At 40.3% G+C, this 15,289-nt stretch overlaps 1 protein-coding gene across 5 annotated transcripts in view; it reads left to right on the top strand.

The window, feature by feature from the left end:
• Window positions 1-13,030, top strand: part of LOC108925076 (KN motif and ankyrin repeat domain-containing protein 1-like) — a 38,251-nt gene extending 25,221 nt beyond the window's left edge. For all 5 annotated transcript variants that reach the window (XM_018736806.2, XM_018736807.2, XM_018736802.2 and 2 more), the window contains 10 exons: window positions 2,806-5,427; window positions 6,304-6,417; window positions 7,429-7,537; window positions 8,043-8,237; window positions 8,362-8,449; window positions 9,220-9,439; window positions 10,743-10,885; window positions 11,309-11,509; window positions 12,059-12,157; window positions 12,336-13,030. In XM_018736806.2, the coding sequence (XP_018592322.1) occupies window positions 2,806-5,427; window positions 6,304-6,417; window positions 7,429-7,537; window positions 8,043-8,237; window positions 8,362-8,449; window positions 9,220-9,439; window positions 10,743-10,885; window positions 11,309-11,509; window positions 12,059-12,157; window positions 12,336-12,398 (3,854 nt within the window). In that variant the 3' untranslated portion in view covers window positions 12,399-13,030. The remainder of the gene's footprint in view (window positions 1-2,805; window positions 5,428-6,303; window positions 6,418-7,428; window positions 7,538-8,042; window positions 8,238-8,361; window positions 8,450-9,219; window positions 9,440-10,742; window positions 10,886-11,308; window positions 11,510-12,058; window positions 12,158-12,335) is intronic.
• Window positions 13,031-15,289: the final 2,259 nt, after the last annotated feature.

The following is a 15,289-nucleotide window of genomic DNA, read 5'->3' as shown; positions in this document are numbered from 1 at the left end:
CGGAGGGCTGGGTCAGGAAATTCCAGGGGCGCGCGCATGAGAAAGGGCCCTCCCAGCAGACAGAGGACGGTGGCGTGCTGATGTGTCAGGATGTGCAGATGGCTCCCTTGCACCCAGCCCAGAGTCATTCCCAAGGGCGGCAAGCTTTCAGCACTTCCCACAGACCTCAGTTAACCCCGTAAGGGCGCAAGTGGGCTGTAGTGGGGCGTCTTCTTCAAGTGAGGGCTATGAGTTCTTAAGGAGACAAAAAAAATTTATAGTGCTTCTGTATAAACCTCAGGTAAGTGTTTTATTTATGCAAATAATATTGTATCTTACACAGATTTTAACTGCCTTATTTCAGAATGTGATAAAGATGTTTTTTTTTGTTTACAATGAACAGCCAGTTCCTATTACACAGCAGTCTGATTCTAGTCCTATACCAGCTGGCAAAGGCTTGTCACCTTTGTTACAGTCCATCTATGCCTGTCTCTTCTACCTTCTGCTGCTGTAAAGTGCAATGAAAATCAGTCAGAAACTGACATTATTTTGTTGCGATTTATGTTATCTAGTTTAGAATCCTGCCGTAACATCTCTTAAATGTACCAAAAAATGTCTCTATATTATTAGGTTTAAACTGGTGCAGTTTCTAGTGTTCTAAGAAAGCATTGTTTACTTTTTCATGAAAACATTACTTATAGAATGTGCTGAAATTTAATTGACCACTTCTATTAGTTTTGTCTAGTTTTGGTCTGATTTTATTATGAAAAAGCAAGTTAATAGTTTAGTTGACAACTCAAGAATTTGTCAAACAAGCACTCTGTTAAATTAGTGTAGATGACTTGCACTGATTTATCCTTACAGTATTTACGTAAATGGTATGTGTGTTTTTTTAAGTATTGGATCAGCTGTATTTTATCGCTTGAGGCAGATTTAAAATGAAATGACCACTGTGAATGATGAAAAACTTCAGAGGCATCCAGACCTGCCAGGCAAATTAAGGGGATTAATCCTGACTTTACTCTGATAGCAATTTATTAATTCAAGATATTTTAAAACATGAGTATTTTTTTTTTGAGTCAAACTGACTCAGTCTGTATTGTCTGGCAATATGTACTCTATGGAAAATTTATACAGATATAATACAACCTAGCAGTTTTCCTTACTGGCATAGCAGTTTTCTCTAGTGGACACTGCATTCACTGACACCTGTTCTGTTATGTTAGATTTTTAATGTTTAAATTTAGTTACTAAAAGCTATTATGATTAATCTAGGAAGAGACTAAAAACAGCTGCTTTGTTTTTGTCTGTTCCCATTTTCCATTATTAGAAAAATCCATGTTTTTTTTCTCCCCCCATATGATCTGAGCAAGTAGTTTATTTACTGCATCTCTTCAATAATGTCTCTGGTGAAGAGCTAGATAATCCTTGTTGTTTAAACTTCATTGCTGTTGGTGTTGAACAGTGACCTGGTTTTGTATGTAAGCTAAGGTCATTGCTTTGAGTGCATGCGATAGATACACGTTTTAGCTTCACTACATTGCTGCTGAAAAGAGGTTTGGTTCAGGGTACAGGAGGGAATGATGGATGGCACAGTTTGATTGGACTTCCAGATCAGCCTATCACAGATCGTGTTTTGCTCAACCAAGTTTACACCAGTAGTGGATTTTTTTCCCCATTATGGATTGAAGAGGCTGAGATAGACCAGGGCAAGAGTTGGTTTTTGCTCTCCTTGCAGCAACAGATGATAGTGTGCAGACAGACTGGGACCGAGGGGCGCCGTTAAGGCTTGGGTAAGTAAGGACTGAAAAACAAGAGTGAACAGGTTTCCCTAAGCTGTTTTGCTATGCTCCTGCCTCATTGAATAGTCTGACTGAAAGAGCCATGCTGTGCAAGATCCACTGAAGTGAATCTGTAGTTTGTTTTTAGTAAATGCCTACAGTCAGAAGTTCCTGACATTCCAGGATTTCTGAACTTTTGAGAAGGGGGCTGCAGTCCAAGTATATTATTCTGTGCTGCAGTTTTCACCTTATGGGGAGCTTGTTTAAGACATGGTTACAAAATTTTGGAAATGAAATTTGGAATTTGTGTAAAGTAGCTGTGATCCTGCTCTTTCCATAAACAAGTGAATAAGTGAATTTGAATAATACTCCCATTTTTGCCTGTGTGCCTTGCTATTGCCTGTTTACCCTGTGCCTGTGGTGTAAACATTTACTCAGTAAATTAACACTCTTCATCCCCACCATACCTTTCGATTTAAAAAAAAAAAAAAAAAAAAAAAAAAATTCAGCCTGGCTTTACGTACTGCTTTTAACTTGTATTAGCAAAGATACTGTATGTATACTGATTCAGTGCTTGAAAAAAAAAGGGGGGGGGGAACGTGCTGGTAGTTAAAGAACTACCAGGGAAATAATTTAAGGTAATGTTCAGATAAAAATTCTGATATTCCATCAGTATAATTAAAATGGATGGTATTGTACTAATGAGCACCAAGAAAACTTCAGGAGCAATGGTTTTCTGTTCTGTACATATACTTACAAACTTGACTTCCTCTGTCACTCTGTACTTGAAGTTCAGGTACACATTTTAATCTCATATTCATTGAAACTCATAAAAGTTTGTGTTTGATATGAGAATGAAATAGGAAAATGTCAATTTGTAATCCTGACATTGCTTTGGGAATTTTGAAAAAAAAAGAATTTAAATCTTGGTTACTTTTGCAATGCTTCTTTTTTTTATTTTGAATTCATAAACCTTTTTCTCTGTACTTCTCAACCCCTTTAACCTTTTTGAGTAACTCAGCTTTTGAATCTGTTGCTCCTATAGAAAAATGTGAGAGTATTGCTGAAGATAAGGACTCTGTGGCATCCTACTCCCTGGAGACCCCCTATGGTTATCAGCTAGACCTCGACTTCCTCAAGTATGTGGACGACATAGAGAGGGGCAATACAATCAAGAAGCTAAAGATTCAGAGGAAGTCCAAAGTGGTCCAGCCTCGGGCAGCACAGAGGAACAGCAGCACCCGGTCTGAGTGGGCATCGACTGACTCGCTGTCCTCTTCTAGCAGCGATGAGAGCAAACGGTTTTCACTTTTTAGTGCAACCCAGAAGCACCTCCCCCTCAGTCATCCGAGGCCCTACCAGACTCACGAAGTTCCTGTAGCCTTTTTGAGCAACCTGGAAGGCAAGCCTTTACCACCATCCCCCAGCATACTGAGACACAATCCACAAGTGGAGAAGACGCTGATGGAGACGCGCCGACGTCTGGAGCAGGAGAGACTGCTCCTTGAGCCCCATTTCAAAGAGCCTCCCCGTCGCCGACTTGCTAGCTTCGGAGGGATGGGCTCCAACAGTTCACTTTCTTCTTTCACTGGGTCAAGTGGTCCAAATCAGATCATCCACAATGGGTACCAGCCTAATGGGGATTACAGCCTTAGTTTCAACCCATCATTTGGAAGTTCGATTCGCCACAGTCCCGTGAGCTCAGGAATGACCACACCAGTCACTGGCATCAGCCCCATGCACCTGCAGCAAATCCGGGAGCAAATGGTGGTGGCGCTGAAGAGGCTTAAAGAACTGGAGGAGCAAGTCAAGACCATACCCATCCTTCAAGTTAAGATCTCAGTCCTGCAGGAGGAGAAGAGGCAGCTTACTTTGCAGCTAAAGGACCAAAAACCCTGTGGCCAGAATTCAGCGAGTGTTTTCCGGAAGCGGTCATACAGCGTTGGCAGTGTAGACCACTTTGAACAGCTGTCCCAGGTTGGAAAGGGTTCAGAGCTGCACATTGATTCTGAGGACGAGCTGCAGAGTACCAAGCACAACTCCCAGAGGGTTGAGGAGTTCAGACAGCTGACAGCAGAAATGCAAGAGCTGGGGAGAAAAATACAGGAAAATGGCTGTGAAGGACAGCAGAGCCTTACCGTTCAGCATCCAGTGGAGAGGGAGGAGAGCACGAAAGAGCATAAGTCTGTTGGTGCGGGTGAGAACATGAGCAATGTTCTTTGTCGCAAGTCATCACAACACTGTCGAGATATTGCTGTGGCGACTGAGCTGGAGGTGAGAACTGTAGCAGTTGGTGTGACAGAGGCTATGCTGGGTGTGACCATGGAGGCAGAGCTGGAGATTGAAATGCAGCATCAGACTATTGAGGCCCTGAAAGAGAAGATCTACAGACTAGAAGTCCAACTGAAGGAAACCACACATGAGATGGAAATGGGCAAGCTGAAACTTGAACTTCAGGCAGCAGGGTTGAGGAAGAAAGTTGATAAAGGGTCTATGGCCAAACCAGCTATGTACAGCACTACTGTAGAAGCCAAAGTGCAAATGCTAAGTCAAGGTGTGGGAAACCATGTGGATTTCAGTGATGCTTGCACTGGAAACTTTACTGAGTCACGTTCGGTGGGTTTTTCATGCAAGCCAGAGCTGGAGCATGTTGCTGTAGGTCCAGATGTACTTATGAACCAGTGGATGGTGAAGAAAAGATTTGAAACCCATGATCAGTGTGTTGGGAGCCATGTTGAAATGTGTAACCAAAATGTAGGAGTGGAACTGTTTGTTTGTGAAACTGGAGTTAATACAGAGGAGGCTGAGGACAGTTTAAGTCTGTGCAAGTTAGGTCATGAAAAGATGAAGAACTGCAGGTCATTAGGATGTGGCGATTGTTCTGTGGATGTGACGGTTTGTCCTAGAAAAGATATGGTTTCTCTTGGCACAAATACAGATTTGGTGTGTACAATAGATTCTGAAATGATGGCCATACCTGAAACCATTTCCCAAGAAGCAAATACTGATTTTGGGGGCATAACCAAGTTCACCAACACTGAAAGCACCAGTATTGCAAATTGTAGTGCAGAGACAAGGGTGAACACTCAAGAGAAGCATACCAGTACAACACCAACAGAAACCAGAACAGTTTCTGTAGGAGACGGCCTTATCAGAGATGTTGAAAAGGTGGGAAAAATGCGTTCTGTTGCCGTGGGTACCTCTGTAAGCGAAGAAGCCTCTGACAAGCCATCATTCATTAAAACCAAAGATTGCGGAGTTGGCCTGGCCAACATAAACGACAACTTTCTGGTGGGCATAAAGACAAGAAACATTGCTTGTGGTCCCTCTGTGCTCCCTGATCCTACCAAAACCAGAAGCATTGGAGTGGGAGAAGAACGAGTGACTGACCCACTACCTGTCCAACAGCCTTGGCAGCCAAGGGCTGAAATGTCAACCGAGTTGGATCACTACATCGAGAGAGTGCAAAAGCTCCTTCAGGAGCAGCAGATGCTACTGGCAGAGAACTACAGTGAGCTGGCAGATGCCTTCGGTCAGCCCCACAGTCAGATTGGTTCTATCAATAACCAGTTGGTCAGTACTTTATCATCTATCAACTCTGTGATGAAGGGTGGCAGCTCAGAGGACATCCTGAACCTCTGCACAAGCTCCACAATCGCAGTGAGGGGTAAGAGACATGTAAACAAAACTGGTGCATTTATTCAAAATGTTGTACTAGCATGTATACTTTACTGTTTCACTCATCGTACCTACTTACTGTTGTGGAATAATTTTAGAATAAGACACTTATTCCCCAAATATTCCAGGACTCCTTTCCTGGAGGTTTTAATTTGGGCTAGTTGAATATTCTCAAAGTGAATAAGATTTTTATGCTGTTACCTGTCTCCATTTCCCTTTGCTCACTGTATGCTTTGCCATGTTTAAAATTTATTGAAGCAAATCAAAACTGAGATACTATCCTAGATTAGAAGATGCCTAGATAGTTGCATTACTGGACTGCATACTCTCAGTATTCTCAAACATGTTGTTTTAAAATCAATCTATTTCAGAAAATATGTTTAACAACCAATGAAGGATGTAGTTGTTACCTAATAGCCCTTTGGGAATAAACAAAGAACTTCATTTGAGTTTACAAAAAACGTACCACACCTTTGTGTTCTAACACAAGCGTGTTTTTAAAATCTTATGAAATTGTTTTCCTGTCAGATGCAATTGTTATACTTTATCACATTTCTGAAAACAAATAGTTCTTGTGTTTGTATTAATTCAATGAAATGTAATGTTGCAATTCAGTGGAATGTATAAGCTATTCATGGCAGCTCACAGGGAGAGTTTAAGAAGTACTAAATTTGTTTCAATATTTTCCCAGATAAATCACTCTAACACTTTGCATCAATCCAAACATACAGTGTGAACAAGAATGTAAATGTGGTAACTAGAAGAAAGTTTTAAATTAGTCCCTTTGTCTTGACTTTGACTGCGGTCGGCATTGTCAGTCTGTGGTGTTTCAACTTTGGACTTGGGATTTTTCTGTCTGGAACAGACCAGGATCAGGCAGAGGTCACCCAGACACAAGCCACAGAGTCCCTGTCATCTCTGTCACAGCAGCAGGAGCAGAAGAGCCTGATGGGTCAGCAGATGACCTCTGCACTACATGGTATCCCTGTGTATTTCTGTATGAACGCCTCACAACTTATCTAGTTCTTTGGATTCTTGCAAATAGGAAGGGGAGGAGCCTTGCTGGCTGTTCTGTTACTCCCTGTCTGCCCTTCTTCATTTAGACTGCTGGTGCAAGTTGAACAGAGGAAGAGATCCCTTTTATGGTGTATTATTGGCCTTGTAAGACCTGTACTTAACATTTTTGAGAGTGTTTGGCTTTGTAAACGTCTCATTTTGAGAATAATTTTTGGCCTGTGGTGGACTTCACCGAAAATGCTCTCAATATGCTCCAGCTTCAGAACTTGGAGACTTTGAGTTGAAAGGACTTTTATTCAAGTAAAAACCATGTTCATTTCAGTGCTGTGATGCAGAACCTTTCCACAGTTGCGACTTCACAATGCTTTGTAAGAAAAGAAAGCAGTAGCTAAAAGAAAAAAAGATATTTGCACTTTTCAGCTTTTTGAAATTGTCTGGAAAAATCTAGAACATCTTACTTGTACATTAATGCACATTAGTACAATCTCAAAGGTATAAGTACAAGACGCCACCTGGGACGTGAACCATTTTCACTTGCAAATCTTACATTTTATGCTTTTAAAATTGTGTTAAAGCGATGATTAAGTTAAACATAAATACAGTAACTGCAGGGCAGTAAAAAAAAAAAAACTCACTTTATTCATGCTTAAGTAATTCCACTCCCCCCCCCCCACACTTATGATTGATATTCAAAGTTTATTTTTGGTAACGACTCATCAAATTGTTGTAGTAGTTTTTTTATATCATACCGATAGACTACTGTAGGAAACGGATCAATTAAGAAATTAACCAAATTTCATTGCGTAAATATAGCTTACATGTTAATGTGATTTACGGTACTGTTAGGTCTGTGCTAGAAGCCTTTAGTCAGGCAGTTTACACAGCTGTGATACATTTAAGGGCTGCCCTTTGCTGTTGATTGTGTAAAAGTGCTGTTTGTCCTACCTACTTTTCACCCCCTTACTTGCTCCAGGACAGCTGTGCAGTCAGAACACTCTGAAGTCCATCATGAAGAAGAAAGATGGAGGGCAGGGCCCAAGTGGCACTAAAAAGAACCTGCAGTTTGTGGGCGTCAATGGAGGGTGGGTGTTTTTGGATGGGGGGTTTTGTTGGCAGTGCAATAATCCTTGCTGTCTACCATAAATCCACCAAGGGTTTTGCAGTGTATTAGTCACGCATAAAAAAAATGATTCTCAATGTCATAGAGAAACTTCAAAACGACAATTAACCACTGTGTCTAATCCACATTATTCCTGTGAAACTCATTTTTGTATATGGCTCAATTGCAAACTGTTGTTTTTCTTTCTCCAACTGAATGATAAAAGCAGTCAAGAACTGTAAATTAACACTGTCCAAAACCACAGCAGTGAGGCACATGAAATAGATGTGTTGGATCATAACGTGTATATGTCACATTGTTTGAGTTTGGTGTATATAACATTTAATTTGGTCTTAGTTTTGTATTTAGTGATTTGTCTGGGTAATTTTTTTTTTTTTTTTTTTTTTAAAAGTTACCTTCAAATTTGTAGTTTTGCAAAATATGTTGTTCAGTGAAGAATTTTTATGCATGACCTTAATATGGTACAGGTACGAAACAACATCAAGTGAGGACTCGAGCTCTGAGGACAGCAGCTCAGAGGAGTCTGAAAGTGACGGGTGCGCTTACAAAGAAGATGGGAGCGTGCCGGGAGGTGTGGTAGACGAGCTCTGTCACAAAGCAGTGGCACAAAAACATATTGGTGATGAACAGAAGGATCTGCAGAAGATGGAAATTAGAGAGAGGTGGGTGGTTCTGCTCTGAGTCCAAATGGAGTTCAGTCCAAATCATCTCTTAACGACACTTAATTTTTGTGCATGTTTCTGCTGTGTAATTCGGACAGATGAGTGGACCATTCTCTTCCCCTAGGTACGAGATAAGTGAGAAAATGATGTCGGCGTGCAATATGTTGAAAAACCACCTGAATGACTCAAAAACTTGCAGCAGCAAGGACATGGTGAGCAATGTGCCCCCGAATGAACTTTGTGGTACAAGAAATTTTTTTTTTTTTTAAAACTCCTTTTGTTTGTCTGTTATGGAACCTTTTGCAGTGGAAACACTGGGATTGATAAGAGCGAGTACAGTTTTTATATTACAACTGTAGGTAATTCAGGCTAGTATCCTCAAGGGTGAAAGTTCTTATTTATAACCAACAGCTAACAGTGGAATGTACAGCATCTCTTAATTACTTCCACACAATCTTTCTTTTTCTGGGAACTGACTGGTGAAATATCTTTGTATGTTTACTGGGTGTTTTTTGGTCCATGCCGTATCCTGGTGTTCCACACTATTTTCAACAACAAAAAAGCCAAGCTTTTTAACCAGAAACCCCTTTTTGTCAAGACTTACCACTGTGGTTTGTAAGGAGCAGGATGATTTGATATTTTTTTTTGGATGTGGTACAGAAGAATTTTGGCCTTGTACGGTGGCTCTTGAGGGAAGTATTTTCAGACAAGCCCAGCTATGGTACTGATACGGCACTATACTACAACCTTTGTTTTTGCTTCTCAAAATGTCTTCTAGATGACTGGATGAAACAGCCCTCTTTGGTGTTTATGGAAACATTTGGAAAGTGGCAGTTAAAATCAAGGCTCTTTGCTTGCTTTGTGTATGTGTGTGTGTGTGAGAGACAGTGTGAGGGAGAGATTACAAAATAGCTTTCCACAGTTCAAGTATTTTTATTGACCATAGTGTCCCACTGACTGAAGTTCTCTATGTGGCCTGCAGAGGGCATGCATGAACACCCTCCAGCACGAGTGGTTCAGGGTGTCCAGTCAGAAGTCTGCAGTGCCAGCCATGGTGGAGGACTATCTTGCTGCATTCAGAGCAGTGTCATTTTCAGTGCTGAAGCACATCGTCAACATGGCTGACGGCAATGGCAACACAGCCCTGCACTACAGCGTGTCTCACTCGAACTTTGAGATTGTCAAGAAACTACTGGATGCTGGTACTGTATAGCTCATCTGTTGCTATGATTTATGCATGGTATGAGAAGGCCAATTTTACACCTTTCACTTGTCTATACATAAGACATGCTGCTGTATGTTTATGAACTAAAATATAAATGTACAAATTGCCACTAGAATATTACTGTTACTTAATTATATTTCATCATTCCTCAAATATTTCAACTGGTTGTTGATGAATGCAGTTCTCAACAAGAAACCAAAGGAGTTTATCCAAGTATCTTGAGTAGGATTTCTGTGGTTTCTATCAGTGTGATCTTCCGAACTTCAGAGGCATTTGTTTGGCCTAGGAGCATTTCCAAGTTGTTATAGAGGTCGTCTTGAGTGTTTCCAATGCTCTCACCACTACTGCTACCACCCTGGTTTTGATGTTCCACATTCTATTGAACTCAATTTCTAGGGCCTTATATTTGCAGTTTTTCAGCCTCTTTCAGGAAATGTATGCATCATGGCTAGGTGAATGGGCAGGTCTTCTCTTTCCCTGTGTTAAGCATGTGCCTGACTTGACGATGGTACTCTTCCTTTATCTTGTTTTTCATTGGGGTATGCTGTGTTGCTCTCTTCCGTACCAAAATACTTGGATGTCTCTTCTGGATCGATGTTTCCGGAAAGTCTTGCAATTCAGTTGGATATTATGGCTTTTGACCAGCTTCTTGTGCTTGATGATTATTATTATTAATTACCTGATGCTTTTCTTCATAGCAGCTTAGTTTGTATACAATTTTGAGTTTGCATACAAAGCTGTTTAATACAAATGAGTAAATTCCTTTTTCTTATTCATTACTGCCCTATGTTTATGGAGTAGAATTTCAAATTATAAGCAAATACCAGTTTCAAGGTCACATTGAAGAGTCTGAGTCAATGCATAACCTTATGGAGCTGAATGTGTGATACATCCGTTGCAGCCTACTTGTCAGTAACTTTTGTTTGGTGGACATATGAAGTGCAGTAAATGTGGTGTAAAACATGGTGATGTGTAAGGCACACAGGAGGACTAAAACTTGTTGTCTTAGGCCTTGGTTTGATTGTGTTCTGACCTTGCGTGATATTGCTTCATTGTGCAGGAAGGGCTGGCCTTTGTGTGCTTCGTTCATCACCGCCAACGCAGAGCTTCATTTCCGGAAGTAGCTTTTGAAATGGTTTAGATGTTGGGCCTTCCTACTCTCTTTGGAAAGGCACCCACTTGCTTTAGTGCCCCCCCAACACACACACACGGAACATTGTGTCTGAGCTCTCTCATGGTGCTGGGTCTGAAAGGAACTGCTGCTGCTGCTTTTGTTGCAGATGTTTGCAACGTCAATCAGCAGAACAAGGCTGGGTACACTCCCATCATGCTCGCTGCCCTGGCTGCAGTAGATGCTCCAAAGGACATGAGAGTGGTTGAAGAGCTCTTCAGCAAAGGGGACGTCAATGCCAAAGCCAGCCAGGTTAGCACACCATTCGTCTTTCTCTGATGGTGAGAAGCAAGAAAAGCTTTTTGAAGACTGAGGCTTTTAAAGGCTTATTATGACAGGGGATTTTTTTTTTTGTTGTTGCTCTTGCTGGGTTTTATTCTGTCAGTTTTGACACCTTAAATTGTAAACCTCTGTTTGGATAAGAAAGACATTTGTCAAGTGCCAAAGTTTTCTGTACTCATCTAGGGCTAAAGACTGAGATACAAAATTGCTTTGTAATAGAATGTTAGACTTTACTTCACCTTCCCTTGGGGGAGAATTACATGTTGCACTGTTGAATGCTGAAAGGCTTAAATTACTTCAGATAGCATCCTGGAGTAATTCTTTAAACAGATCTGTATGTGGATAATTGCGAGACTCACTTGTAACATGTGAGCTGCCTGCTGGGGCCCCTAGGCAGGCCAGACGGCCCTCATGCTGGCTGTCAGTCACGGGAGGATGGATATGGTGAAGGCTCTGCTGGTGTGCGGTGCTGACATCAATGTGCAGGATGATGAGGGTTCCACTGCCCTCATGTGTGCCAGCGAGCATGGCCACGTGGAGATCGTCAAGTTGCTGCTAGCCCAGCCCGGGTGTGACGCCACCTTGAGCGACAATGTGAGTTCCCTCAAATCTCACCTCCTCCATCCTCACAGTCAGCCATTACCACATCATCACCCTTCAGCAGTGTCCCAGCAGTATGTTCAGTTGGGCTTTACTTAAAATTTAGGGTAGTTAAAATGTATTGCATTTACATGATTTGAATTTGGGGGGGGTGCAGTGGCGCAGTGGGTTGGACCGGGTCCTGCTCTTCAGTGGGTCTGCGGTTCGAGTCCCGCTTGGGGTGCCTTGCGATGGACTGGCGTCCCCTCCTGGGTGTGTCCCCTCCCCCTCCGGCCTTACGCCCTGTGTTACCGGGTAGGCTCCGGTTCCCCCGCGACCCCGTATGGGACAAGCGGTTCTGAAAGTGTGTGTGTGTGTGTGTGTGTGTGTGTGTGTGTGTGTGTGTGTGTGTGTGTGTGTGTGTGTGTGTGTGATTTGAATTTGTTACAAGGTTTTTATAAGTGTAATCTTAATTTTTTGGAGCAGAGGTGATTTTCTGTATGTATAAGCTGATTAAAATGAATATAACATTTTAATTTTAAATATCTCTCCTTGGATGTCTAGGATGAAAGTAATGCCCTGTCCATAGCTCTGGAAGCAGGACACAAAGACATTGCTGTGCTGCTCTATGCCCACGTCAACTTCTCCAAAGCCCAGTCTCCAGTATGTCTGTCATTTCCCACTTTTACAGTGTGCAGTCCTCAGTGGACGGACAGGCTACTTGACATTACAAACCTCTTCTGACCTTGAGGTTCTTCAAAAACAAGCTGTACAAATGAACACAATTCAACGCCCTTTTGCATTTAACTTCAGTATGTCTGAATATGCCCTGTATTCACAGGGGACGCCCCGTCTCGGGAGGAAGACATCCCCAAGTACCAGTGGGAGAAGCATGTTTGATTAGTGCCACGGCTGCTCTCTTCCCCCGTTCCCTCGCTGCTATTGGTGCACGTTGCCTTGAACAGATGCTGAATGTATTGTCACGTATTTTCATTTTGTGCCTGATTTCACCAGCAACGATAAGCAGTAAAATGAGTTACTGAAAACTGGAAATTTTTTGTAGATTGAAAATATTTTCCATGAAATTTAGACTTAAACTTAGGTCGCCTGACTTGTGCCTATTACATTTAATTCCTGGTTATTAGTCCAGCAGAGAAGGATTTTAATTTTTTAAAGCATGTATCACTGTTAATTGAATTGCTTTCTATACTGATTGCTGTCATTTTGTATGTTTACAGTATTAGCTTGATTTCCGCATTTCTTTTCCTTCTTATGTTGGATGATAGTGTTTGTAAGGTGGCAATTTATGTAGAGCCTGTAGACATTTTATATGTCAAAATGTACATTGAACATGCATATTAAGCTTTACTGTAACACTTATTGCAAAATCCAAATTTTTACCAGTTTAATTTTTTTCTATGAATTTCAGTTTTAAATGTATCTTATCTTAAATGCATATATATATATTATGTCACTGTATATAATATATTTTGGGGAAGAATTAGAATCAATAAATAGCCTTTTATATACATTCAACATTTGTAGAATATTTAAAGTGATTTAAATTAAGTGCCTCATTTGCAGCCTTTCAATAAACATATTTTACACTTGGGTTGAATCTTTATTTAAAATTTATGTTTGGAAATGTAAGATATTTATGTCCGTTCATATACTTCTCAAATGTGTGCTGCTAAGTTCATACAACTGTGGCTCCCTCTGCTGACATATAATTCATCTTAGAAGCTTTGACCATTTAATACAGTTGATCCTTGAACAACATGGGTTGGAACCGTGCAGGTGCACTTATACTCAAATTTTTTTTCAAAAAATATTTTGGAAAATTTTGTGGAGATTTGCAACAATTTGAAAACTCACACATGAACTGCTTAGCCTAGAAGTATTGAAAAAAAAAAAAAGTTAGGTATGTCATGAATGCATAAAATATATGTAGATACTAGACTATTTTATCATTTACTACCATAAAATATATATCTAATACAAAACACTGTAGATCTTATATGTATCATATAAGACAATATTGATGTAGTACTGACAGATGATTCATCTTGTAAACAGATGTAAACTTACAGTATTGATATATACAGTACTGTAAATATTTTTTTCTCTAGCTTATTGTAAGAATTCAGTCTATAATACATATAGAAAATGTGTTAATCCACTAATTGGTAAGGCTTCCGGTCAACAGTAGGATATTCAGTTTTTGGGGAGTCAAAAGTTATACACAGATTTTTGACTGCGTGGGGGGGGGGGGGGGGTTGGTGCCCCTAACCAGTGTGTTGTTTAAGGGTCAGCTGTATGTTATAGGGGTTATTGGGGCAGCAGCTACCAGTGGTTAGAGCTGCTGTCTTTGAATTAAGAGGTCGAGATTCAAACTTGCCTCCTGCTGTAGTATCCTTAAGTACTGCTGTAGTATCCTTCAGTAAGATAGTCTAACGTATATGGTTTGAAGAAAAGCTAGATGAATAAATGTTGTCATTGCGCTCTCTTTTTTTAATTTAAATTCTGCTTGTTTTACTGCAAGTCTACTGCATTATCACTTTGCTGTACTTCATCAGCTTTCAACAGAGCAGCAGTTTTGAGTTTGCCCATTATTTTATTGATTTTGTTTTTGTCTTCATATTATAAATTGCAAGGTAATATGGTGTTACAGTAAAATGGCTATATTGTAATGGTGGTCATATTATGGTTATATTGTAAAGAATTAGTTTTGTAGAGACTGAAAAGATTAAACATTTCTAACATTCCACATATAACTGGCCAGTAAAGTGGCCTTGTTTAATTCTAGCTTTTTTAAAAGTTTTTGTAAAGCTGGTCTGTGAGGAATGCCAAAAATTTTTATTGGGAGTTGTGTTGTGTGTGAAAAGTACCAGAAATTCATCAAAACTACAAAGTGCATTCACTGATGGAAGAGAAATTTGGGTATCATTGGCTTCCACACAGATGAGTTATGGCATGTAGAATAAATGTTTATCCACATTCACAACATAGCCATGTAATATATTTACAGGTTAAGAACATACCTTTCAATCTTAAATGCAAGTGACTTATGTAACAACCTATTCCTTTATTAGGATGCATGCCTACTAAGTTTCTTGTGGTTTGACTCCTATATTTACATTTGTTCATTTAGCAAATACTTTTCTCCAACGTGACATACATCTCAGAACAATACAAATGTGCATTACATCAACGGAAGGAGAGATTTAGATGCAGACGTGATTGTACAGTACAGTTAATTTGTCACATTCCACCTTATGAACCAGTATACAATACAGAAGAAGGAGTATAGAGGCTTCTACATTATTAAATTAAGTCTAACAAACGCATACATGTTTGAGTAGTTACAAAATCGGGAGAAAGTTGGGAGTGCTGTTACATCAGGAAGTTTTATATAGGCAGTAAGTAATTGGATGTCAAACATTTCTGTATTAACATTTAAGTCAAAGTGAAAGTCAATGTCAGTTTGTGTCAGCTATTCTGCAAAACAACTTGTACCTTTACCCATTTTTACAGCTGGGTAAGTTTTAGTTGAGCAATTCAGAGTTAAGTACCTTGCCCCAGGGTACAACAGGAATGGGTTTCAAACCTATCTTCTGAATGGAAGGCGGCAGCTCTCAAACCTCATATAAGAACATCTGGACCCCATGCAGTTTGCTCATCAGGCCTATATTAGTGTGGATGATGTAATAATCTGCATGCTCTGCAGGGCTTATTCCCACCTGTAAAAATCTGGTAGCACAGTCTGTGGTTTTTTTTTTTGTTTTTTTTTTTCCC

The sequence above is a fragment of the Scleropages formosus genome, chromosome 6, assembly GCF_900964775.1.
Source record: "Scleropages formosus chromosome 6, fSclFor1.1, whole genome shotgun sequence".
NCBI classification, from domain to species: Eukaryota; Metazoa; Chordata; class Actinopteri; order Osteoglossiformes; family Osteoglossidae; genus Scleropages; species Scleropages formosus.
This window is presented reverse-complemented; position numbering and strand designations above follow the sequence as displayed.